A 24626-nucleotide genomic window follows, 5' to 3' on the forward strand; every position below is an offset into this window, starting at 1 on the left:
TAATGAGACAGAGATTACTTTCCATGAGCCTGTATGGTAAATAGACACACTGAATCATGAGAAACAAAGCCATAAAACTTAGTTTAGTAAGAGTGGCATGTTGCATTGTCGTCGTTATAAGAAGAATGTATGGACAGGTGTGAGGAGAGTTATTTCTGGAGACATGAAATTTCAAGAATTTAGCTGTTATATTCTACTGATAATATGTGAGACTGAGATGACACACAGATGACATTTCTATTCATCAGATTTGATTGTTACAGAAAATGTGGAATCAAGGGTCAAAGGGCAATGCTCCGTCATGATGTGTCAGCGTCGGCGTGCTCCTCCTCTGTGATCTGTCTGCTCTGTGGACCGAGGCTCAGCTCCAGCTGCCTCAGCTGCTCCAGAAACCCAGAGTTGGGTCCGATGTCTCGGTTCAGACGCACGGCAATGATGGCCTCCACCAACGACAGGCCCTGGCAGATCAACAGATACGCAAGAACCAGCGCTCCAGAGCGGCTGATGCCCATGGCACAGTGCACAAACACCTTCCCTGGAAGATGCATGGGTTAGTAGAGTTGATAACTTTTACTAAATAATTAGTCAAATTTGTCATCGGCCTTGGTAGCCTCAAAGTAGGAGAAGCACAGATGTTTCTAATGACGTTAAAGATGACTCTGTTCCATTCAAGTGTCCCAGTAAACCATGAAGTCATCTGAAACTGAAGCAGCTAAATGGAATTCAACCATCATTAATAGTATTATTTACACCTGTGCTTCTCCTGCTGTTACATGTCAAAATGTCTGTGAAAAGGGTCTACTGCACAAAAACTCTACAAAATTGGTACAGCTGTCTGATGCATTCAAACTATACATACCCTTATAGATTATTTGACAGCTAACATGGAGTTAATGATAATTGCTGGCTTTCAATTTAAATTATTTTTTATTTATTATTTATTTGCTTATATCTTTATTTTATTTACCAAAATTTTATCTGACAAATTTAACGAACTAAAGTTGGCAGAAAATCTATTAAATTTGTAGTGAAAAAATGAATTACAATTACAATAAATTACATAAAACATGGGAAAATAGGGTCCAGGTTGAAAAATACAGAAGTTAACCTTTAAATAAGTTAGTATACCCACAACTAAAGCAGGAACTAAGCTTGTTCACATTATGAATTGGCTTCTATTTGCACACTGACCATTTTTCTTCAGAGCTCTGTCTATGAACTGTGCAGCCGGGCTGAAGAAAGGTCGGAGGTTGAACTCCGGATGGTCTGCAGCTTCAACACCGTGGTATTCCACTTCAAGGCCACTGTAGAACTCTTGACCCGTGTTGATCCGGTGCCGACCTGCTGCAGCATTCAGTATGTGAGTCACACCCAGAGACGAGAGTGTGGTTTTATCTCGCGCCACAGACCTGCAGACACCCATCACACACAACCTGATTCATTCTAATATCTTTTCACAACATTTCAAGCTGCTGGTTGGGATACTTCTACTCACTCATCTCCGATGTACAGATTGGGCCAGACTTGATTGACAGGCGCCACTGGCTTCCTGTCCTTCCAGAGAATTTGCCTCAGCTCTGTCAGGGGTGGCATGGCCTCCTCCTGGGAGTGACCTCTGCAGCAATAAACATGTGTGTGTCTGTGTGCATATGTTGATGTGTATGGCGTTGTGTGTGTCTGTGTGTGTCTTTACAGTGTTTGGGCCTGTCGTCGCCTCCTCCTCTCCCTCTCCAGGCTCTTGTCGAGGCTGCGGAGCTGCAGCAGGAAGCCTGAGTTGGGACATATGTCTCTGTGCGGTCTGACGGCGGCCACCGCCTCCTGCAGCTTCAGGCCTTCAACAATCATCAGGAAGGCCAGCACCAATGTGGCAGAACGGCTCACGCCCATCAGACAATGGACAAACACCCGTCCTGGGACAAGGGGACATTCGCTGTTACCTTCAGCACCAGGTATGCAGAAAAATATGCACTTCATTAGGTACACCTGCACAATCTAGTGCAATTCAATATAACAGTAACATCTATCTTTACAAAGCTCATAATGTTCAGTTTGTGTTTTCGGAAATGTGTAAATTCAATTCAATTACTGAGATCATAGTGAAAAGTGTTGTTATACTGGACTACATTATATTGAGAGATGTTTCTTACTTTTTGTCCTTCCTACATACGTGAGGGGGGCAGAATATTAGAAACACCTCTCAGTATAATGCAGTCCAACACAACATCATCACTAATGACTGAAATTACAAAAAAAAAGAACGGTAACACTTTATAATAACCATCATTAATAAATAGTAAATTGATAGTTAATTAAACATAGTTAATAGTTATTTTACTGTTAACAAACAATGAACTCATTATACTCATTATAAAGAACATTATAGGCATCATAAAATTAGACTTAATGGCAGAAGAGTTGTATTGTATTGCATTAGATTGTACAGGTGTACCTAATAAAGTGGCCACTCTGATTAAATCCGACCACACACACTAAGATGATGTCAGTGTGTCTGACTTGCCTCCCGTGGCCAGTGCAGCTCTGATGTATCGTGCTGTCGGGTAAAAGAAAGGACTAAGCATGAACTCTATTGCGTCATTAGCCTCCACCCCGTAATAATCCACCGTCATGTCCCTGTAGAAACGCGGGCCGGTGTTGACGCAGAAAAAGGGGCCGGGGCCGGGGTTGGGGGGTCGGTGAGCAGCATTTACAATGTGAGTTATGCCCAGACTGTGGAGAGCGTCCTTGTCACGAGCCGTCACCCTGAAACACAATCACACATTCACTCCTGTGTGAGTGAAGGATGTTCATGTAGACGTATGCGTGCATGAAAACCTACTCGTTGCCAATGAAAAGGTTAGGCCAGACTTGATTGACGTGTCCTGTAGGTCGTCTGTCTGCCAGCAAGAACTCCTGCAGCTCTGAGACAGAAGGAGGTTCATACGGCGGATCCCTAAGAGACATACTGGCACACACAAAAAGCACATAGCTACTAGACCTTTTCTTAGAAACCTTAAGGCATGCAATTCAGTGGTAAATCCAGAGATTACAGTCCCTAAAGATCTTTAAACTAACCTGTTTCCACTCTGAATTATCCCGTATGAATTTACCTCACTTCAAGGCAGTGCTTCTCCTACTGTGCTCGCTCTTATTTCGCTATAAACACTCACAACCACACATGACTGTTTCCTTTTATAACTCTGTAATCATACACTCATTAGTGGCAGAACATCCTGCAGAATGTATCAGCAGTTCAAGCACTTTAAAACCCATTTAACCCATTTTGACTACACGCCTGTAGTGTCATTCTTATGGACAACAATGTGAACTTTAACATTAGCTCACTTGCTTAGTTTCCATGACCGCCGGCTGTTATGTGATACATCGCTGTGCTGTATGAGTCTCTGTGTTGCAGAGTAACGCCTGCTGCTATGCTCCTTTAAGAAATATGATCGAGGACGTGAATAACATTCACCAGTGAGGTGTTAACTTCAGCTGCATTTGTTGTTTACATCATACTGAAATATTTACCATACATCAAAAATGTAAGTTATACTCATTGCATTTTAAAGTGACAGTTAACGTGACGTCAGCTGCAGGTTGAGAGAAATCTTCAAGCCACATTTCTTTTGTTATTTCTTTAATGTTATTCATTTAAAACTCAATTAATTACATTATTTTTTATTGTAGTCTTTTATGTTTTGGTCAGTCAAAATATATTATCCCACTTTGGCTTATCAGTTTAAAATATGTCTAATTATTTGCTTTATCAAAGTTTTTTTTGTGAAAATGTAATTTTAATAATATATATATCAATCTAATTCTTGTTTTCATCAGAATGGTATGGCAATAGTTAGTAAGATCTCAAATGAAAATAGTTAAAAGAGTCGATCAGAGAAGACGTGTTTGTTAATGGAATACAATTTGGCTGAAAGAAAAATTCTCTGGTTTAAAGGTGACATATCATGCTCATTTCCGGGTTCATACTTGTATTTTGGGTGTTTATTAGAACATGTAAAAAAGCTTTAATGTTCAAAAAACACATTATTTTTCTCATACTGTCTGTCTGAATATACTTGTGTTCAGCCTCTGCCTGAAACGCTCCATTTTAGCGGCTGTCTCTTTGAGACCCCTCCCGAAAAAACCCAGTCTGCTCTGATTGGCTTGCGAGAAAAATGAGGTGAAATAGGAAATATCATAAAATGTCTTTAATGGATATTCACAACAAGTGATAAAGCTATATTTACAAAGCACAGACTGGTAACAGTTGAATACAGATATGACATAGAACACTGAGATATTTACAAAATATGACCGTTGCTGAATGAAAAGTGGACAACCTTAGGAATAAAAAGCTGGACTTTAAATGTTCACCACCGTCAAACTCACACCTCTGACTACATCATACCCATTCTGATAGTATTATTTACAGATATTGTGCATACTGATTAGAGTGGAGTGTAACACATGGAAAGAGAGAGAGGTCTAATGTGATGAAGAAGGTTTAGAGGAGGTGAAAAGAGAGATGTCAGAGGAGAGGACACAATCTCCGTTTGAATGTCAGCTGTTCATCCAGCTTGAGGAGGAGAGACAGGAAGTTCCTGTTGGGGTAAATGGCTCGTTTTTGGACGACGCGCCTCAGAGCGTCTCTGAGTGGGAGACGCTGTCGTAACATGAAGTAAGCCAGGACCAAAGTGGCCGATCGACTCATGCCCATGATGCAGTGCACCAGCACTTTCCCTGTAGAGCAGGATGGAGAATGAGAGAGGAAACAGAAAATATAAAAACAGCTAAAACATAAATTAGACGATGGGTGTCACATTCTTATACTGTACCATCTTTGCTCTTCAGGGCTTTATGTATGAAGTCAGCTGCAGCTTTTAAGTACTGGCTGAGGTCAAAGCGTGCTGAATCCTCTGCTGGGATGCCAAAGTACACGCAGGTGTTCCCGTAAAAACTCTGGTCACCGATGCTGCCCTGCTTGGAGTGCGCTGCGTTCAGGACGTGAGTGATGCCGAGCTTCTGTAATTTCTTTCTGTTCTGTGCCACGGCCCTAAAAAACATAAAAGAGAGACGAACGAGGGGATAAAGAGGTTACACAGGTTCTGTACTTTAACAAGCTAATAAAACAGATACATTTCTCTCTTGCAGAGCTCATGAAGGTCTCTGCAACAGACTCTACAAACACAAGACACTTACAGATTTCCTATGTACAGGTTGGGCCAGACTTCATCCACTGGTGTGAGATCCAGCGTGCAGGAATCCAAGATGAGCTCCAGTTCTTTAATGACAACCAGGTCCGGTAGCTGGTTGCTTCCTGACATTCTCCGACACAGAGAGCTCCTCCAACAAACTGTCTGTCTGTGTCCACCGTCCGTCCTCTCGCCACCACCAGAGTCTGCAGCTCAGTGAGAGACGACAGCAGGTGGCTGTTTGAATGCCGCTTGACTCCTAAAATTAGCTCTCTGTGTTCAGAGAGTCCTCTCTTGAGTGGATGTAGAGTTATTTAACATTGCTGTTGCATTGATTGTTCTGTTCACGGATGTCAAAAGGTCAAGCAGGAAAAAGACAGACAGGGACTTCCTCTGTCACCGCTGAGGTCACATTAGGAGAGGGCAAGGGAGGGGACGGGTGGACACAGTTGAACTGTATACATGCAGTAAATGGTACAAATGGAGACAGCCTTGCTTGGTGTGAATGAGGACGTTGACCTCTGCAGACTAAGGGAGGACAATTCCATGCATTTATTAGTCCTCGCTTTGTTTTATTATGGCTCATTCAACCCTTCTACGTCCCGCAGTTTTCGGTCCAGGGCTATAAGCTGTCGCTGGAAGCCTCTGTTTGGGAAAATCCAGCGTTTCTGTTGCACACAGCGCGTAGAGGACAGAAGACTGAGGTGGTGGTGAATCATCAGGTAGGCTAGGACCAACGCAGCCGAGCGACTCACGCCCACAGCACAGTGCACAAGCAGCTTTCCTGGACATCATAAAACAAACAATGGAAGGCCGGTGCTGGACCAGTAGAAGACAGCAATGAAAAACATAGGAGAAGGTCCGCACACTTTAGCTCCCTTTAAGTGCAATTTATTGGCACATCTTAGTTAGTGACATCTTGAGCACAAGCTCTTCTTCAGACTTAATGAATTTATGAAACATTAAGTCTGAAGACGAGCTTGTGGTCAAAACGTCACTAAGGTTTGCCAATAAATTGCACATAAAGGGAGCTAAAGTCGTTCTATGCTTTTCATTGCTGGACATCATAAAAGACACAAACAAAGACACTGAAAATACAGATATGTCACTTCTGAAAACATTAATGTGGCAGCTTAAGGGTACCTCCTGACGTCAGCGCCTGGTGGATGAACTCAGCAGCAGGGTAGAAAAAAGGTGAAAGGTCAAATGTCGGCAGGTCACTTGCCGGGACGCCGTAGTATTTCACCGTGGTTCCGTAAAAATCATCGCTGCCCTTACAGCACAGTTTCCCGTGCGCTGCGTTCAGCACATGAGTGATGCCCAGCTGCCAGAGCCCGAGCTTGTCGTGAGACATGAACCTGACACACATTACAACATTTGATGCACAATTCAGACACATATATAGATGAACTTAATTGAGGATTAAGAGAGAGATAAGAGACTCACATGTCCCCCAGATACAGGTTGGGCCACACCTCATCTCCGTGGCGACAGGAGCGTGGAGCTGAATGTAAAACCTCCTCCAGCTCCTGGAGAGACGGGATCTCCCACTTTGGATCCTTTGTGCACTTTTCCTCCTCTTCTGGGTCTGTGTCGCTGACGTTTCTCTGCTCTTCACCTCTCACCTCAGAGATTGGTTGTCTGTCTGCCATTTCTAAGATTATAAGGTGTAATGAACTCTGTTATTCCCCTAAAACTAAATCACGCTGCTGTCTGCTGCCTATGCTCTGGTTTCTGCAGCCTCTGACTGACGTAAACAGGTGGAAGCAGTTTGGCACAGACTCTCACTCACTCATGGAAATGTGGTTATAATTACATAACGGGTTTGAAAATCACTGCTTCTGTTTGTGCTTTCAATTTCAAACCAAATAGTTCATGAAATCCACTTTTTTTTCTTCTTTAAATCTAGAGAAACCTGTAAACAGATCCTAGTTTTACCCGAACATGTCCAGCAGATGTCAGTGTGCTTTCACCAGCAGCACTACATGAGCCCACCAGCTCTTCTTTACTGGTGTTGTTTATCATGGTCTCTTCCTGTTAGGTGTTGCCTAGTTGTCAGAAGCATGTTGACCATGAAACACCCCAGACAGACAGCTCATCTACGCCCACTGCCAGCACAGTGACAGTGGATTTATGGTAAGAAAGGCAACTGCTCTTTCATATCATCCTTTAAAGTAAGTTTTAAACTACTAAATGTACTTCATGTGAGTTGTTTTTGTCCACATGTGCCCCTCTACTTCTTGTTTATGTGTAGAAAATAGTGTTGAAACTTTTCCACACCACCATAGAAATGTGATTTAATGGCTCAGAGTTGAAATAATGCTGAAATGTAGCAGCCTAGTGGCTTTATGGTCCTGTGGTGATCAGACTATGAGCCCTTTGTCAAACAGTGTCTCTCACACACACACACACACTGAAGGGCTTTCTCTCTCTCACAGCTGTGTGTCACTGTAAGCCAGCCAAACTAGCTGACACAGCACTTATGAATCCCCAAGTAAAGCCTCGGCCCAGAGAAGCTGCAGGATGTTGCCAGTAAAATCTAGAGGCCAGTTAAAAATAACCTGTTTCTCTCTGAGGGAACGAAGCAGCAGCTACCCAGGTGAGTTGCTTTAGGTTTCAGACGTGTAAATATTTAATATTGATCAGCTGATTAGCTGGATTTGATTGTCCTGTTAGGCGTAGGGACTCCTCACTGGCAGCCAGCCACTATATGATCTGCATAATGGATGGTATAACTTTAATTGGTGTGATGATCATTGGGAGGTTATTGACAAAATGTAATTTCCAGTGTTTTGCCATCAATCATGTGATGTCATCTTTGGTGTGACTAAGGATGACACTCAGAAAAAATTAGTAATGTGGGAATGACAAGAGAAACAACTTAAATACATTCAAATAAGTTACAATAAAACTTAACTCATATCTAAATCTTTGACTGTAATACAATGTTTAAGATGTATGATAATATTATAGTGTTAACATTTCAGCTTATAGTTTTGGTCTTGTATCACAATACTGACAATACTTTGAATAAAGCATAAACAGTTAATTGATTTAGTCGATAAACAGAAAATTGTTGAAGTAATTATTCATTGATGGTTCCATCTTTTAAAATATGAGGATCAGGACTAAAAATGATCGATTAATCTGCTCTTTTGAATTTTTTATTCATCTATTAATCAGTTTAATTTAAAACAAGACAACAAAAAACAGCAGATTCTCACTTTGGAAAAGCTGAAACCATCAAATATTTGACATTTTCACTCGAATAAATGGTTTAATCGATGATCAGAATAGTTTTTTAACCATCTGGTAATCGATTAATCAACTGATCATTTCAGCTCTAATGAGGATTATCTGCTTATCTGAAGTAAACTGAATATTTTGAGGTTTTGGACAGTTGGTTGGAAAATAAAATGCAATTTAAAGACATCACCTCTGGGTCTAGGATATTGTGATCCTTAGGTTTTACAGACCGAATGAATAATCGATTCATTGAGAAAATAATCATTATTTGCTGCCCTAAAATTGAATACAGTTCTCAGATGTAGAAAGTAATCACAGACGAGACCTAGTCTTTAATTCTGTTCACTCAATTACTGTAACTGTTTAAATACTAACCATGCTATGAAAATACTGGCTCCTTTTGTATGAGCATTTATTGATATCTCATCGTAGTTCTTAATACCTCCCTATAAACCTACTGCTGCTTACTTGGGTAATTTTAAGTCTATATCTGCTGTCCAGTCAGCATGTTTGTAGACTATCGCTCACGTTCAGCACTTGACAGTCGTGTTGGTTGAGCCTCTCAGACCTTTGGAGCAGTGAGGAGGACGGGGAGAGCAGCGCTGTGGCGAGCTTATCGGAGGGTCAAAGGGCAAAAACGAGGAAAAGACAGAGCAAAGAAGAGTGTTCGATCAGCACCTGAGTCTGTCTGTCTGTGGGAGAGGAACTTACTCACACTGCTTGTTTTGTGGATGGTTAGTGACTCACTGTTTTTTGTTTATTATGAAATGACACCTATGGTAGGATGTTCACACTCAGGTTAGGTTGGATTCCTGTTTTGGTTGTGAGTCAGGCCGGCTTTATGTGGATCAGGATGTCAGTGCATTCTTAACACTGACAGTCATTGTCAGGGATGTAATAACAACGTCAAATAATGGCACAAACAAGCACGTTTTAGAAGCTTAAACAATAGATTGCTAGGAGTTTTGGCTTGAAAATGACTAAAATTATTAATTGATTATCAAAATACTTGCAGATATATTTCCTGACAATCCTTTCAATATTGAAGATTTTATACTTTTTAGTTTAAGGACTGTTGGATGAAGACATCAGTTTGGGCTCTAGGAAATTGTGATCATTTTGACTAAATGATTATTACTCAATTAGTTTTTAAAGATAACTGACAGACCAATCAATAATGAAAATAATCATTTGTTGCAGCCTGTTGAAGAAATAACTCAAATCCTTTGTGGATGTATGCTGTTGTTTAGTTGTATACTAGTACTGTATACAGGGAGTTTGAAGATACACACGGTGGCTGTGAGTAAATAAGTTACACACAAATGACAGTATAGGTCATTTTAGAGCTGAAACGATTAGTCAATTCATTGATTAGTTGATTGACAGAAAATTAATCGGCAACCATCTCGATAACTGATTAAATGTTTGCTCCTTTTTCAAGCAAAAATGCCAGAAATGTGGTTGTTCCTGCTCTTTCAGTGTGATGAGTTGCTCTGCTTTTCTCTGTTTTATATCACCGTGTAAACAGTTTTCTTTTTTAATAAAACAAGGTATTTAAAGATGTCATCTTGGACTCAACAATCATTAGTCGTGGCCCTGGGGCAAATGGTTGTGATCGATAGAATGCAAATTGTATAGTACCACATACAATTTGCATATAGGTAACTTTCAGGCAGTTTTACATTCAAACAACAGGACTTATAAAGACAGTGATGAAATCAAGAGGTGAAAAGTGGAGAAAGAAGTGATTTCCATCTTCTTCCAGCTCTACATGACCTAATACTATACCTGTCTGTATCTGCAGGGGCATGGCGACACCAGAGGACAGAGTGAGCACCTGGAGCTGTAAGCAGGTGGCCCAATGGCTGAAGGAGCAAGGTTTTGGGGAGTATGTGGAGTTACTGTGCGCCAAGCACCGCCTGGACGGCCCCAGCCTGCTCTCTCTGACCGAGGCCGACCTGCGTCGGCCTCCACTGGGCCTCACCGTGCTGGGAGACATCAAGAGGCTGACCATAGCCCTCTGCCGGCTCCAGAGACAGAACCAGGCCCAGCTGGAGGAGTTGGGTCTCCGGCCTACAGACAGGCTCTCGCTGGACGCCGCAGGGGGCGAGTGGAGCCGTGATGGAGCCGACAGGAGGTATAACGGAGGTGATCGCTTGTGTAACGGGACTGAGCTGAGGCTGAGGAGCGGTGACCGATCTGGATTCAGCTCAGGAGCTGCAGTATTTCACACACACTCCAACGGGAGGTACAGGCAGCACCTGGCTGGCAGATTGGACCCGGAGGTGTGGAAGACGATCATGAGCTCCATGTATGTGTTTTTAGTGTTTGGATTCACATCTTTTGTCATGGTCATCGTGCATGAGCGTGTCCCTGACATGAGGACGTACCCACCACTGCCTGATATATTCCTGGACAGGTATAAATGCATGTTGAGCAGACTCCATAGTTCATGTACACTCATACTCTCCTGCACTCATATCTAATCTGCACGCTGATACACATGTTTTTGTACTCTGACAGTGTTCCCAGAATCCCATGGGCTTTTGCGATGGCTGAAGCCTGTGGCCTCATCCTGTGTTACATGTTTCTGTTGATCCTGCTCCTCCACAAACACAGGTAGTCCCCCGTCATCAACATCACAGCAAAAATACATGGTTTATCAGAATGCATGGAGGTTATGAAAGAATGAATTGTGGATGTTTGTCTCTATTTCAGGTCCATTCTCTTCAGACGGCTGTGTTCTTTGATGGGAACTGTGTTTTTGCTTCGTTGCTGCACCATGTTTGTCACCTCGCTCTCTGTGCCTGGGCAGCATCTCAAGTGTGCCAGTAAGGTGGGAAGGACTCATGTGATTATGTGCAGATTAGATAAAGTTTGTCATTTTGAGCTCTGGAGCAGCCTGCAATTCTTGTTGCCGTTGGCAGCCTTGCAGTTTATTCTTGACTCAGCATTCCCATCTGATAACTGATGAACAGCTGCCACTGTGATTCACAGCGTGACTGATTACGAGTGTCTTTTGTTTCCTCAGACGTACGGTGATTCCTGGGGAAAGATACAGAGGGCGCTGCTGATCTGGAGTGGGTTTGGGATGACTCTGACTGGCGTCCAAACGTGTGGAGACTACATGTTCAGTGGACACACTGTTGTCATCACATTGCTCAACTTTTTTGTGACTGAATGTGAGTGTAAATACTATTGTTTGCCTTCAACTGCAGAATGTGTGTGTGATATTTGTCAAAGGATAAAGCTGACATTGTGCTATTTTCTTTCTTATTGTCAACAAATCCCATGAAAAGATCAAAACCAATAATGTTTTAGTCCGTTTCTCGAGACTTTCTGACTTCCCTCTTCTGTCTGCAGCTCTCAGACCCAATTCCATTGGTTCCATTTTGGAAGAAATCTTTAAAAATTGTTCACTAATGTATGGTTTCATTTTTAAAGTAGAATTACCGCCTCACGGTTGTATGCCTCCGACAACCAGTCAAGTTGCAGTTTACATCCATGTCTGTCCAAAATGTCATCACTTCATCATTTTATCATGTTAGACATGTGTGTGAAATTGTCATAATTAGCAGATGAATTCTTGACTTATGGCCAAAAATGTGTTTTGTGAGGTCACAGTGACCTTTGACCTCCAAAATCTAATCAGTTCATCCTTGAATATAAGTGGATGTTTGTGCCAAATTGAAGAAACTTCCTCTAGGTGTTCCTGAGATATCATGTTCACGAGAATGGGACGGACGTGAGTTCACAGTGAACTTTGACCACCAAAATCTAAATAGTTCATCCTTGAGTCCAAATGGACATTTGTGCCAAATTTCAAGAAATTCCCTCCACGTGTTCTTGAGATATTGCATTCACAGGATGGGACAGATGGACAATCCCAAATGCCTCGGCTGTCGCCAGCGCGAAGGCTTAAAAACAGGCTCAGTAATTTCCATAAACAGCTGGGCACTGTAGATTTTAGCAAATATTATGCAAACAAGAGTAAATAGTGCATTTGTTTGGGACTATTTTCAGCTGCAGATTAATGCACATTTGGTGTACTAAGGAGCACCCATGTTCATCATAACAGAGGAACAATGTGGCTCACTGATGTGTTTTTGGATGACACAGAAGAATTAGCTGTATCAGACTTTGGATATGCTGCACACTGTAATTTCTAGTGACTAAATAGAGCATTTGTTGGGGACTACTTTCAGTCATGGATTAATACACATTTGCTGCACAAGTCAGTATTTACAGCAGCAGGACGGACACAAATAATACTTGTTAGTGGGAACAATTCACTGTTGGTTTTGGTCTTTTCATGAGATTTGTTGACAATAAGAAAAACATATTTATCACTATATTTATCCTTTTAATGATTCCTTTCAGACACTCCACGGACCTGGAATCTGATCCACACCATCTCCTGGGTGTTAAACCTGTTTGGGATTTTCTTCATCTTGGCGGCTCACGAGCACTACTCCATCGACGTGTTCATCGCCTTCTACATCACCACCCGCCTCTTCCTCTACTACCACACCTTAGCCAACACCCGTGCCTACCAGCACAGCCGGAGGGCGCGCATTTGGTTCCCAATGTTCTCCTTCTTTGAGTGCAATGTGAACGGGCCCGTCCCCAACCAGTATCACTGGCCCTTCAGCAAACCGGCCTTCATGAAGAGTCTGATTGGATAGAAGAGTACGCTTCAAAGATCAGCAGCTGCAACACGCATGGACTGTAACACTAAAGCCTGAATGAGAAACTTTTTACTTGAGATGGGGCTTCTTATCTTTGGATGGTTTTAAGTTTATTATGTGGGAGTTTTTTCTCCCTCATTTGTATAAATGAAGGATTTTTATTTCGTCAACTAATCTCATGCTTAAAGGAATAGATTTTTGAGAAATATGCTCAGTTGCTTTCTTGCTGAAAATTAGATGAGAAAGCAAATAAGCTTCTTACCCAAAATGTTGAACAATTCCTTTAAATTTAATTGCACAATGCTGACAGGTAAAACAAAGAAATGTGGGTTATTATGGGGCCTACATTAAGAGCTGCAGGTACGGATACTTTTCTTGGAGATTTATTTGTCTTTGATTTTATCACTTTTATCGTTCCACTTCGGGGATGTTTAAGGTTCACTGGTTGTTTGGGTTGTTAGTCTCACTTAACATCTACAGTAGAAACCTGATCAGGCTTCACTCAGCTGTGATGCAGGTTGATACCGTAGTTGTCACTTTTTGTGTGTCATCTTGGTGACAGTTTACACGTTGTTTTGCTGCAAAGTAGATTTGACACCTGTTTGGTAACTACTACCAAAGGAGCAACTGCTTCTTTAGAAAACACTTCCTGTTCTCTACTGAAAGAGCTCTCTCTCAGTCACTGTTTTTCTTTTTATTTACACTTTATAAAGTGAACTCTACAGCTTTGTTGTATTTGATAATGTCACCACTCAACCAAATATCTGAACATTTATTGCAATGTTCAATTTTTTAGCCTAATTTTTCTTTATCCTAATTTGATACTTTGTTTCTTTTTTTTATAGATTGTTAATTATGTGAGTATAGAAATGTATGGAGATGGATTTTGTCAAAGTGTTATTGTCCAGAGTTTTCCCTCTGTTGCACAGTACAAAGAATGGCTTTTTGGATAATAAATTTCAAAAAGTATATTGTTTACTACGTCATGGTTGATCCAAACTAATAATTGTTTACAATTTGTGGCTTTATTTGCAATGCAAGTAATCTATCTCTGCCTTTTGGCTCAGCAATAAAAGTTTACAGATGAGGAAAACAGTGTTTATATTTTAGACTGTTTCCTTGGCTGCTTTTTAACTAATGTTTTTCGTTTTGCATTTGTTGAATAAAATCAATTTTAAACATTATTAGAAATCCAGATTTCTTGTGAGTTTGTAAAAACGACATACAGTATCTATCGTGGTGAAAATGGAATGATTCATTGAGGTGTGGCTTTAATGTTAACATAACCTACCTACCTGCTACTCTTCCCCACCTTTAAACAAATATTTGATGATGATCACATCACTATTCAAATCTTATCAATACAGATACGCAGCGGTACACACCTTAATATAAAGCCTCCATTAGAGAGTTCTCACACACATCAGCTTCCGTCACATCTGAGGATGGTACGTATTTTACACTTTTAAATTAGGAGAGCTATGAACATGTAGAGCTTGGGAATAAAGACACAGTCTTATATTTATAGACTCGGGTCTTGAATTGTGATTGACTTTCTTTTTTTAATTAAACAAAGTGCTACATAAATGTAGATATGAATACATTAGACTTTAAAGACATCATTGCTGTCAGAGTGTACTTTATAAGAGTGCAGTTAAGCTTTATTACCTTCAAATTCCTACAGGATTCAATTTTAGTTCCACTGCACCATTTATTATATTATTATTAATATTATTGTTATTGTTTATAGTAGTAGTTGTGGTGGTGGTAAAAGATAAATCAGCAAGTAAGATCAACAACAGAAGTGGTGCATTAGTAAATAATGTCAATGGTGATTCCTCTTCACATAATGATTAAGATTATTACACAAATACTGCAGAGAAGGTGCAAAATAATTTAAGGGGAGACACTCCAGGTGATACCTCCATGAAACTTCCCCAGTTCATTATTTACATTTATGAATTATTTTTAATATTACGTTTTCTGAAATGTTATGTTTAAATATGCAAATGAGGCATTATCTAATGTTACCCTTGGGTGAATTTAGGAGAAATCTACAAACGTAAATAGACAAAGTGTAGTAAAATAAGCACCTAAATGTGTATTTTAGTTGTTTTCTTTCCACTAATCTGAAAGAAGACATTATGGAAGCAAAATAGCCCAAAATCTCAAAATTTACCAGTGCATGAAAAACCATGTTTTTACCTGTAGTGTCTCGCCTTAAAGACTAATTAGTCTTACTTAATGTAAACTGTGAATCCTTACAAATCTATGTTCTGCAGACTAAATTACATTATTTTTACATGCAGTATGCTGCAGACGAAATGTATTTTGCATTGAAAATGTAAACAGAAAAGTGCCCTTTTGTGTAAAACTGGACCATTTGGAGCAATGACTAATCACTTAACATACTGTACGTGCAAAGACCTTCATTTTCTTCCTTTTAGAGCTTTTAGACTTGTTCACATAAAAGGGATGGGTGTTGTTTGTGTGACCATTATGAGACAAAAGAGGCATGAATAAAAGCTACTTATTTCTTTTCAATGTTTAGAAGATCTTAAAAGGATGATGAGTGCATAAATGTACTGACTACAGAGACTGTAAAATATACACCATGTTTAAAGATGTCTTTTCTCTTTCAGGCTTCTCTCCATGTGTTTGTGTGTCTGCTGGGACTGGTTGTCCTGTGTCACTCTGACTGCTACTTCCAGGAGATGGTGATGAAAGATCTGAACAACCCTCCAAAAGGTGAGTCCATTTCCATCATGCATCATCCAGCTGCTGTGTGTTTGTTTAACACCTGCCAGCTGACTCAAAAGTCATCAAAACCACACCTATACACACATCGATACACACTCACACCCAATCGGCCACTGCCTATCAGAGCGTGACAAGTGGCTCAACAGCTCCTCTGAACCGTGGTTGTATTTCTTTACATACAGGGTGTGTGGATAAGGATGGAAAGCAGCATGACTTTGGCGCTGATTGGGTCAGAGACTGCATGGATTGCTCTTGTACGACGGAGGGCTTGAGCTGCTGTAGCAAGTAAGATTTTCACGATTTGATTTATCACATTACACCTTTTATTTTCAAGCTCTCTAAGGAATGTATGAAAATTATTGGAAACCTTATGTTCATCATATGTCTATTATAATTAAACCAACACCTGTCATGCATGATAACAAATAATATCAATACCCGGCCCCTTTTCTGACCCTCTATCCATCCCTTATAATTTGTCTACAGTCCCTAATTTGTGCAAAGCCATTTTAAGCAGATTGTTTGGTTTTACTTTTCATTTTTTTCTTTTTATCTCTCAGGATCCCTGATGCGAACACAGTAGACGTTCCTGACGACTGTGAGCTGGTTGTAAATAAGGAGGCCTGCTCTGCCAAGATGGTGATGAAGTCAGACAAGACCAAAGAGTGTAACCCCATCTGAACTCACCACAAATTGACCCCTATACTTGTTCATGACAACTGATGTCCAAACTGGTTGTTTTTATGTTTCATATTTCATCAACTAGTTCAGGATGTGCACATACAATAAATTACCAGTAAACACACACTAATCAACCTGCTTGTCATGTTTTAAATGTCCCCGGCAATAAAGATAAAACCTAAAAAAAACTTCTCCGGCTGTTTTCTTCTTGCCTGCTTCGTGTTTCTGTAACAGCACTTGTGTCATTTCCAGCATGTAATTGAATAAAACCACCACTGCGTGACAGCAGAGCCCAGCAGGCAGAGGGTCTCTGGCACCCAAAGGACTCTAACAGCCTAATAATAACGGCGGTGGTGCTCCCCTCAGCCTGTTGTCTATGACAGAAACATTCTGGGTGGTTGTGATGTTCAGCTCCTTCTCCAACTCTCCTCTCTGTGGATTCACACCTGGTCAGAGCATCGTTTCCTCTGTCCCCTTTGCATCACAGAGACAACCCACCACGTGAGTGCTTTATTTTATACACACAATAATGATCTTTGTCAGGGAAAGTCTGCCTTTTATTAGTTATCAGTTATAAAATTAATGATACAGCATGTTGTCAGCTTGTAGATGAGTGTCCACAGATATGCAGGTGTTCTGTATTTTTCTACCATTGCAAATGTTTTTTGAAATAGCAGTCTACAGATGGCATCTCTGCGAATATGCATCCAATTTCAGCAGGAAAACTGAGAGAAAAAAAGATGGAAATGCATGCATTAACATTTCACACTGTGTGGAAGTCCCATCTCATGACTGTATTCATAGTCGTAATGTCTTGGGAGGTATCACCCACAATTCTTGATACTCCCAGCAATAATGAGGCTTGGGTCATCATGTCAGGTTGAGCACAATACAGCGCCTGTTATCCTGCTCCTCCACAGGCAGGAGGAGAGAAAATTGATTCTGAATATTCCAGTAAGTGGTCATCTTAACTGGTGGGTTGCTGTAAAGCTATAACAAAAAGGGGGATTTTATTTATAATACAGGAAGCATCTTTTAAAATACCCATTTTATATGAATAGATTTCAACCAGTGACAGCACAGAAGGGGATTTAGAGGTTTTCTCTTTGATTCTCTGTCAAGCACATATGTGCAAGCTGTCTCCTTGTGATTTGCATTTTCACATGTTTATTTATAGTATAATTGTTGAATTCATTACCAGCAAATCCTCTTGTCACACGCTCCAGGATTGCTCATACTGTACCTACAGTACAGACCTTTATATTCTACTCATGAAGTTTCCAAACCTAAAACAAAAACATATTTTACAAGGAAACTTGTGTGAGATGCATCTTAACATGGCATGGTATTGCTACAGAGAATCTTTGGCAAATAAAGAGTAAGTGAAATTGTCATGCAGTGTGGCAAAATCAAAAGCTACCACAGAGACATTGCTGACAGTGTAGGTGAATAAATGGAAATGCATTGTTACCCATCACGACTGCTCTCAGAAAAACACAAAAGAGAGGTGAGTCTGGTTCAAGGAAAAATGACAGTCAGCTAGTCTCTCATTTCACTGTCAGAGACACTGTCACTTTTTTCTCAGAGATGGAGGACACTTCTCTGAGGCAGAAAAGAAGAATATGATGGACAGAGCGGTGCCAGGTCACGGTGTTATTTATCCTGCAGAGATTATTGCTTTGGAAAGAGAACAATCATATAACTACACGCCTACTCACTGGATGTGCATCTTACAGTGTCACATCATTGCAACATAATGCTTATTAAAGGGACATTTCTCCCTTTTCTCCTGCTGGTGTTTGTGGTCCCTCCGCTCTGTTACAGCTGTTTGTTACATCTGGTTACTGGTGACATTGCACTTGCCTCCCTTCCCTGAACAAAGGATGATCAATGCTGTAGCACCCTGCCTGCAGCTCACTCAACACACTGACAGAGTAGGTTAGTAATGATGCAGTGTGAAGTGACTGATAGCTAAGTGTGTGTGTGCCGTTAATGGAAAATGACAGGCTCATTTTCTTCGCGATGCTGGTTTTCACAGCACACGGGAGAGGTTTCAGGGGAGAGAGCTCCAATCCATTTTTAGGATTGTGACAATGTCGTGCCCTTTCACTTGAACATACATAACCGCTCAAAATGTATGCATAGCAATTTTATTGTCATTAAGCTATTATGTTCAGTGTTGAAACCTGACTGGAGGATTCATTTGTGGGTGGAGAACTGACAAGTCTGAGATCTTAAGATGTGTAAAGAAGAAGAGAAAGAGAATTATTGTTAAGACCAAGAACTGAAACTACTCTGTGCAACTGCAGTATTGCTCAGTACAAAATACTAAAACTATAGCAAAAAAATTACCTTGTGTACATTATAATCACATTTGACACATTATAAACTGCGTAAAAAGTTGAAAGTGTCTAATAATCTACCTCGTTACGGCGTGTGACATTATTGCATTGATGTATTTTGTGGACAAGAAACACACAAAATTAGACCAACTACAAGTATACAAGACTTTACAGCATCCCCTGCTTTATGGTTTATTTGACTGTAAATGGGACCATACTTTACTAAATGAACATCATGCTGCAGTTAAGAAGACTTGAAACTAGCAATTGAGACCATAAACTCATGTTTACAATGTTTACAATTCATCCTCTGGCAACCATGAATAACTAATAAAATACAATTCCATGGCAATCCATTAAACGGCTGTTGAGATAAACCAGTGTTGTCTCAACAGCCCCTATTGACCCACATCTACGGTGCTTATAGCAACCGATAACGCCTATTTAATGGCCTGATAACAGTCCGCAACCGGGTGGTAAAACTGACATTGCCACCACAACAGCCACGCCACTAGCACGGTTAAAGATAGAACATAAGGGCATGTTTTAATGACAATGCTTTCTTGAACCTAATCTCACTGTGACTTAAATAGAAAGAAGTCCTCACACATAGCATCTTTCCCAAGCTTTATTCCTCCTCAGCCACAGGATCCACTTCTTGCCTTTCCTTCACTCTCTGCTTCTCTCAAAACAACAATATTACTTCCACATGAACAAATCCTTTGACCATTAAGAGGGATTGCTTGCAAGTGATTACTGTTTCTTTTTCTGTCTCCTCTCTGTGCTTTCTGTCTCTTTTGTCTCAGATGCCTGTTTTAAGAGGGCTGGGATGGACAGTTTGATCCTGGGGGCTGGCGACACTGAAGTCCTGGTGAGATGTCCTTGAGTGGTAATGAGAGCCAGTCTTCTCCGTCGACGACAGCTCTGCCTCTGCCCTTCAACAGCTCCACCTCTCCACGTTCCCTACCATGGGAGGAGGGAAGGACTACTTACGAGTCTGTGCAGGAGTGGTTGGGGAATAACACCCAGCTCCTCTCAGACCTCGCTGTTCTCGGTCACGATGAGCAGTGCCCCATGTCTTCTGTTCTCACAGCGTGCCTAGTCGTCTGGTACAGCATGACAATGGTGCTGGGGCTGGTGGGGAACATCGGCCTCATCTGCATCATCGCCCGTCGCAGGGAAAAAGTCAATGTCACCGGCATTTTCATCTGCAACCTGTCGTTCTCTGACATCCTGGTGTGTGTCTTCTGCCTCCCCTTCACTGTCATATACACGCTAATGGACCATTGGGTGTTTGGGTCGCTGTTGTGCCGGCTGGTGCCGTTCATCCAGTGTGTGTCTGTGACTGTGTCTGTGCTGTCTCTGGTGTTTATCGCTATGGAAAGACATCAGCTCATCATTAACCCCGCTGGATGGAAACCAAGCATTCCTCAGGCCTACGTGGTGGTCGTTCTCATCTGGATTCTGGCCTGCTTCACCTCCTCACCTTTCTTGGCCTTTCAGCTCCTCACAAGTGAGCCCTACGCCAATGTACTCCTGCCCCAGTCTGCACTCTATCACCAAGCCTCTCCTCAGGCTTATCTCAATGTATCTCCATCTCAACCTGTCTCCTACACATACAAAAACTCATCTCATCCAAATTCATACCGCACCCTCTTCTCTTATGTCCCCACCTCTCCACATATGGAGGCCTGTCTAGAGCAATGGCCATCCCAGCAGCACAGGCTCGCTTTCACCACGTGGCTCCTGCTGTTCCAGTACTGCGGTCCACTAATGTTGGTCCTGCTCTGTTATGTTAGAGTTTTTGTGCGCCTTCGCCACCGAAAAGACATGCTGGACCGGGCCAGGACCCCGGAGAGCCAACGCATGGCCCACAGCCGCCGCATTAACATCATGCTGGTCGCCCTCATAACAGCCTTCGCTCTCTGCTGGCTGCCACTCACCATTTTCAACGTGGTGTCAGACTGGAACCAGGAGGCTTTGCCCATTTGCCACCACAACCTGCTGTTCTCCCTCTGCCACCTGCTGGCCATGTCCTCCACTTGCATCAACCCCATCATCTACGGCTTCCTCAACTCCAACTTTCGGCAGGAGGTGAGAGAGGTGCTCCTGCACTGCCGCTGTAGCTCACTAGAGGAAGAGTGTGAGCATTTCCCCATGTCCACTGTGCACATGGAAGTGTCCCACATCTCCGTGCCTGTCAGCTGCAGGAGCGACTCTGTTTGACTTTATATATATATATATACACAACCTGAAGGATACTGCTGTAGTAGGATATAGTCACATAAACTGTACAGTTGTAGGACTTACTTCTGCTGTTTGTTCTACCTTTAATGACAATAGTTTTGGCAGTGCTTTAAAGTGCAACATTTTTGTCAGTGGTTTGAAGTGACGTGTGCAGTAACCTACAATGTTGGTTTATCTTATTCTGCAGTAGAAGAAGTAAGGAGCGCATTGATGTAAAAAAAAAAAACTGTTTCAAAAGAATGTATCATTTCCAACTAATCGGTTGCTGCGTCCCAATTAGATGCTTCATACTACTTGTATACAGTATACCGCTTTTTTTTTGCAGTAAGTATACAAGAAAATCAACATATTTGACCATTTTATACTAACAGGAACTGATCAAACGTGTGTGCCCCGTTGGACGTCAATTAAACTGTGACTTTAGAGAGCTGCTGACCCACCACAATCATCAAAACACCAACAAAAGGGATAAAGGTGTTCATCCCCTCCATTCCTCAGAGGCCGAAGCTGTCCTCGAGGCTTGTGGTGGACCAAAAAACTATTAAGAGACTTTCCTATATGTTGGTTTTTGTAAAGTGCTGCTGTTGTATTTCTTACATTTTATTACTTATTTTGTATTGATGGCATTTGTGCTGTGAAATAGATGTTTGAGCTTCTACAGTGAAGAAAAACACAAGGTGCAATTTTTGTGATTAATGTGACTCATAGATTTAAAATGTAATAGTTTATAATATCGTTAAATTATTAATTTGATTTAGATAAGTTAAATAAATATACAAATAACATAAAATGGGTTTACACTTGGCTTTCAATGTATATGAAATTGTGTACTATTTTGGCACAGGGAAGGATGGATATGGAGAAGCTCTCAAATATCTTCCATGACCTGTATATATAAAGATTACATACCATTGTCTATCTACGTAACCCAAATGCTTGCTTATGGCTGTGTAGAGCTGTCTCGAATACCATTTTTTGGGCTTCAAAGTTTCGGTAAGAAATATTCAAAGTTTTGAAGTTTTGCAACGCAGCACAGCGCGGCAGACTGACATGTTCTTCTGTCTGTCTGTCTCCATCTCTCCCTGTTTCAGTACCCGGGACAACACTGCTGCTGCACTACTGTACACACACACACACACACACACGCACACACACACACACACACACACATACACACACACCTCTACACACAACAATCAGTGATATCCGTCTGAGAATAGCTAATAATAATTAATGTTGAATATGAATAATGAATAACGTTGTGGGATTATTCCTTATTTCATGGGCTATTTTGTGATTTATACATTATTATTACATACTTATATACAGTGTATGACTGTGCATCTACTCTTTGAGACTGTAGGTCAATGTATTCATGTATATGTGCCTGGTTTAATAATCAAATTAGTGGGACTACCATATGCTGTATATAGTTTTAAACTACAGGGCTATGTCAAATGCATTATTCTCCAAAATAATGTAGCTATCCAACCTGTAAAGACAAATGTCAAATGCATAGGCTATTGCATTGTCTGAGGCAGTCTGTGTCTGCAAAAACAATAAGAGGTAGGCCTTCGTTTATGAAATACTTTGAGGTAACAGGTACAAGGACGACCAATGAACACTAGGCTGTTTTATGGTTCACATCAACCTAACTTGTTGTTTTTAAAAACATGAATTGCACCTGAAAACCAAAGAATTTTAAAAGGTTATTTGAAAATGTCTGTATGGTAGACCTTGCTACCATAGTCAACCAGTTCAACCTCATTCCAGGACAGTCGTGTCTGCTTGAGCTTGCACAGCCTCAGTGAGGGTAGCTTGTTGAGATATAGTCCTACACCAGCTCTGGAATTTGCATGTGAAACGTCACCTGAAAAACATTTACATGGGTTTGACTTTGGTTTAAATATGTGACAGAAGGTTGTTGAACATGAAAAATATAGGCTAAACACCATCTTTTGTCCTATGAGCCTTTGATTGATCTAGATATTTTTGATTACTTAGCTATAGTTTCTCCTCTGTTTTATTTATTAGCATGATTTTGTGTGCAGAAATGAAACAAAACCAACATAAAAGAAAAAAAAAAGAAAAAAGAAAGACCACGCGAGAGTATGACAATAATTTCACTTAAAAACTTGAAAGATATTGCATACATTCATTGTTTTCATTGCTTTTTTGTTTTGTGAGGAAGAAATTGTTGACAGATATAATTCCATTTCTTTCATAAATACAAAGAAGTTAGGCTTTTTTTGGGGGTAAATTTACACTTGTGAATGTGGAACACTTGTGAATTTAAATTAAATTAATAAGAAAAAAAATGCATTACTGTCTTTGTCACTGTAATCATAGCAACCAAATATAATATTTTATTTTATATATAATATAACTATTTTTCCACCACTTTTGACTGTAAATTAAGTCATTCTTACAAAGTAGAGTAGTGATGGTCAAAAGAGACCAAAGAAGTAACACTAACACTTCTAAAAAGGTTCATTAGTTCACGGTCTAAGTTTAAAGTAGACTTCTTAGGGCACTTCTCAGGGAGATGCTACCTTGTTCCCTTTGCAGGAAGTGACGTTTGTTTACCTGTCACTGATAGGCTATCAGCAAATGACGACGCTTATCCCAGAATGCATTGCAATACAAACTGCACGCGCGAACTATGTGCTCCGTAGTTAGGTAAATGTTGTAATCTACGCAGTTTAAACCTTCCTGTCGCATAAAGTAAGTTTAATTAAAACTAAAAACTATCTGTATTCATAACCTTTGTACTGCCAAGAGTTAACAATATGTGTAATACGTGTGTCAGCATATTACGGAAGTGTTAACTCGAGTTAGCCACGCCTGAGTAAATGCTGAGAATGCGTTACTAAGGTAGTTAGTTCTCTAGGTTAGCAACAGAACGTTAGTTAGCCTTGTTACCATGGCAATAGAGTTAGACATCTGTTAGTGTTCAAACATGTAGCGTTGACGTCATATAGCTATATACATACATATATAGTAGATAACGTTAAGTTAGCTGGCTATCATTAGGTTGTTTAGTTAGCAAATGTTAACACTAAGTGATTGGATCTACAATGGACCACAATACAGAGGTAATGTGATTTAATAATGCAGGTAGCTAGAGGTCAGCTCGGTAGACACATGTCGTATGGACCCCCTAGAGATTAGACTAGTACAAGTAGAGACTAGACTAGTACAAGTACAGACTAGACTAGTGTACTAGACTAGTACAAGTAGAGACAAGACTAGTGACTAGACTAGTACAAGTAGAGACTAGACTAGTACTAGACTAGTACAAGTAGAGACTAGACTAGTACAAGTAGAGACTAGACTAGTACTAGACTAGTACAAGTAGAGACTAGACTAGTACAAGTAGAGACTAGACTAGTACAAGTAGAGACTAGACTAGTACAAGTAGAGACTAGACTAGTACTAGACTAGTACAAGTAGAGACTAGACTAGTACAAGTA

At 40.8% G+C, this 24626-nt stretch overlaps 7 protein-coding genes across 11 annotated transcripts in view; 4 read left to right on the forward strand and 3 right to left on the reverse strand.

Moving 5' to 3' along the window:
• Positions 1–68: 68 nt before the first annotated feature.
• LOC119495647 (dual specificity phosphatase DUPD1-like) lies at positions 69–3239 on the reverse strand. The gene is made up of 7 exons (XM_037782357.1): positions 3073–3239; positions 2837–2962; positions 2519–2760; positions 1694–1910; positions 1496–1615; positions 1192–1409; positions 69–535 (listed from the first exon to the last, which is right to left on the reverse strand). The coding sequence occupies exons 2-7, from the start codon at positions 2959–2961 to the stop codon at positions 300–302; spliced, it is 1158 nt and encodes a 385-aa protein (XP_037638285.1). The 5' UTR covers position 2962; positions 3073–3239; the 3' UTR covers positions 69–299.
• Positions 3240–4190: 951 nt separating this feature from the next.
• Positions 4191–5354, reverse strand: zgc:153981 (dual specificity protein phosphatase family protein). The gene is made up of 3 exons (XM_037782405.1): positions 5197–5354; positions 4833–5050; positions 4191–4737 (listed from the first exon to the last, which is right to left on the reverse strand). Exons 1-3 carry the CDS (start codon positions 5319–5321, stop codon positions 4526–4528), a joined length of 555 nt encoding a protein of 184 aa, XP_037638333.1. The 5' UTR covers positions 5322–5354; the 3' UTR covers positions 4191–4525.
• Positions 5355–5731: 377 nt separating this feature from the next.
• LOC119495671 (dual specificity protein phosphatase 13-like) lies at positions 5732–23872 on the reverse strand. Of its 2 annotated transcripts, XM_037782401.1 has the most exons (5): positions 23740–23872; positions 22898–23023; positions 6636–6843; positions 6333–6547; positions 5732–5973 (listed from the first exon to the last, which is right to left on the reverse strand). In XM_037782401.1, exons 3-5 carry the CDS (start codon positions 6839–6841, stop codon positions 5765–5767), a joined length of 630 nt encoding a protein of 209 aa, XP_037638329.1. In that variant the 5' UTR covers positions 6842–6843; positions 22898–23023; positions 23740–23872; the 3' UTR covers positions 5732–5764. The 2 variants fall into 2 exon arrangements, with proteins under 2 accessions (XP_037638329.1, XP_037638330.1); XM_037782402.1 differs by lacking the exons at positions 22898–23023; positions 23740–23872 and having other exon boundaries at positions 6636–7055.
• LOC119495640 (sphingomyelin synthase-related protein 1-like) lies at positions 7195–14314 on the forward strand. Of its 3 annotated transcripts, XM_037782348.1 has the most exons (7): positions 7244–7325; positions 7628–7788; positions 10240–10854; positions 10959–11054; positions 11154–11271; positions 11467–11617; positions 12816–14314. In XM_037782348.1, exons 3-7 carry the CDS (start codon positions 10244–10246, stop codon positions 13118–13120), a joined length of 1281 nt encoding a protein of 426 aa, XP_037638276.1. In that variant the 5' UTR covers positions 7244–7325; positions 7628–7788; positions 10240–10243; the 3' UTR covers positions 13121–14314. The 3 variants fall into 3 exon arrangements, with proteins under 3 accessions (XP_037638275.1, XP_037638274.1, XP_037638276.1); XM_037782347.1 differs by lacking the exon at positions 7628–7788 and having other exon boundaries at positions 7195–7325; XM_037782346.1 differs by lacking the exon at positions 7628–7788 and having other exon boundaries at positions 7225–7363.
• On the forward strand, positions 14534–16755 carry LOC119495681 (beta-microseminoprotein). Its single transcript, XM_037782418.1, has 4 exons — positions 14534–14571; positions 15766–15871; positions 16066–16168; positions 16444–16755. The coding sequence occupies exons 1-4, from the start codon at positions 14569–14571 to the stop codon at positions 16562–16564; spliced, it is 333 nt and encodes a 110-aa protein (XP_037638346.1). The 5' UTR covers positions 14534–14568; the 3' UTR covers positions 16565–16755.
• On the forward strand, positions 16940–22069 carry npy4r (neuropeptide Y receptor Y4). The gene is made up of 2 exons (XM_037782339.1): positions 16940–17065; positions 19713–22069. The coding sequence occupies exon 2, from the start codon at positions 19783–19785 to the stop codon at positions 21130–21132; it is 1350 nt and encodes a 449-aa protein (XP_037638267.1). The 5' UTR covers positions 16940–17065; positions 19713–19782; the 3' UTR covers positions 21133–22069.
• Positions 23767–24626, forward strand: part of mcph1 (microcephalin 1) — a 35973-nt gene continuing 35113 nt past the window's right edge. For both annotated transcript variants that reach the window (XM_037782300.1, XM_037782299.1), the window contains exon 1: positions 23767–23877. The gene's annotated coding sequence lies outside the window, so the exon portion shown is untranslated. The remainder of the gene's footprint in view (positions 23878–24626) is intronic.

Source organism: Sebastes umbrosus, chromosome 10, assembly GCF_015220745.1.
Source record: "Sebastes umbrosus isolate fSebUmb1 chromosome 10, fSebUmb1.pri, whole genome shotgun sequence".
NCBI lineage: Eukaryota > Metazoa > Chordata > Actinopteri > Perciformes > Sebastidae > Sebastes > Sebastes umbrosus.

What these genes read in the sequence shown, in the direction of transcription:
- LOC119495640 (XM_037782346.1), top strand. Translation starts at nt 7,323, where the DNA reads ATGGTAAGAAAGGCAACTGCTCTTTCATATCATCCTTTAAA. An exon ending in CTTTCATATCATCCTTTAAA is followed by an intron (nt 7,364 to 10,239) that starts GTAAGTTTTAAA and finishes CTGTATCTGCAG; the next exon opens with GGGCATGGCGACACCAGAGG. An exon ending in CCTGATATATTCCTGGACAG is followed by an intron (nt 10,855 to 10,958) that starts GTATAAATGCAT and finishes GTACTCTGACAG; the next exon opens with TGTTCCCAGAATCCCATGGG.
- LOC119495647 (XM_037782357.1), bottom strand. Translation starts at nt 2,961, where the DNA reads ATGTCTCTTAGGGATCCGCCGTATGAACCTCCTTCTGTCTCAGAGCTG. An exon ending in AGCTGCACTGGCCACGGGAG is followed by an intron (nt 1,911 to 2,518) that starts GCAAGTCAGACA and finishes CCCTTGTCCCAG; the next exon opens with GACGGGTGTTTGTCCATTGT. An exon ending in AATCTGTACATCGGAGATGA is followed by an intron (nt 1,410 to 1,495) that starts GTGAGTAGAAGT and finishes GGGTGTCTGCAG; the next exon opens with GTCTGTGGCGCGAGATAAAA.
- LOC119495681 (XM_037782418.1), top strand. An exon ending in TCTGAACAACCCTCCAAAAG is followed by an intron (nt 15,872 to 16,065) that starts GTGAGTCCATTT and finishes CTTTACATACAG; the next exon opens with GGTGTGTGGATAAGGATGGA. An exon ending in GGCTTGAGCTGCTGTAGCAA is followed by an intron (nt 16,169 to 16,443) that starts GTAAGATTTTCA and finishes TTTATCTCTCAG; the next exon opens with GATCCCTGATGCGAACACAG.
- npy4r (XM_037782339.1), top strand. Translation starts at nt 19,783, where the DNA reads ATGTCCTTGAGTGGTAATGAGAGCCAGTCTTCTCCGTCGACGACAGCT.
- zgc:153981 (XM_037782405.1), bottom strand. Translation starts at nt 5,321, where the DNA reads ATGTCAGGAAGCAACCAGCTACCGGACCTGGTTGTCATTAAAGAACTG. An exon ending in AACCTGTACATAGGAAATCT is followed by an intron (nt 5,051 to 5,196) that starts GTAAGTGTCTTG and finishes TATGTTTTTTAG; the next exon opens with GGCCGTGGCACAGAACAGAA. An exon ending in AGCCCTGAAGAGCAAAGATG is followed by an intron (nt 4,738 to 4,832) that starts GTACAGTATAAG and finishes CCTGCTCTACAG; the next exon opens with GGAAAGTGCTGGTGCACTGC.
- LOC119495671 (XM_037782401.1), bottom strand. Translation starts at nt 6,841, where the DNA reads ATGGCAGACAGACAACCAATCTCTGAGGTGAGAGGTGAAGAGCAGAGA. An exon ending in AACCTGTATCTGGGGGACAT is followed by an intron (nt 6,548 to 6,635) that starts GTGAGTCTCTTA and finishes AATGTGTGTCAG; the next exon opens with GTTCATGTCTCACGACAAGC. An exon ending in CCAGGCGCTGACGTCAGGAG is followed by an intron (nt 5,974 to 6,332) that starts GTACCCTTAAGC and finishes TATGATGTCCAG; the next exon opens with GAAAGCTGCTTGTGCACTGT.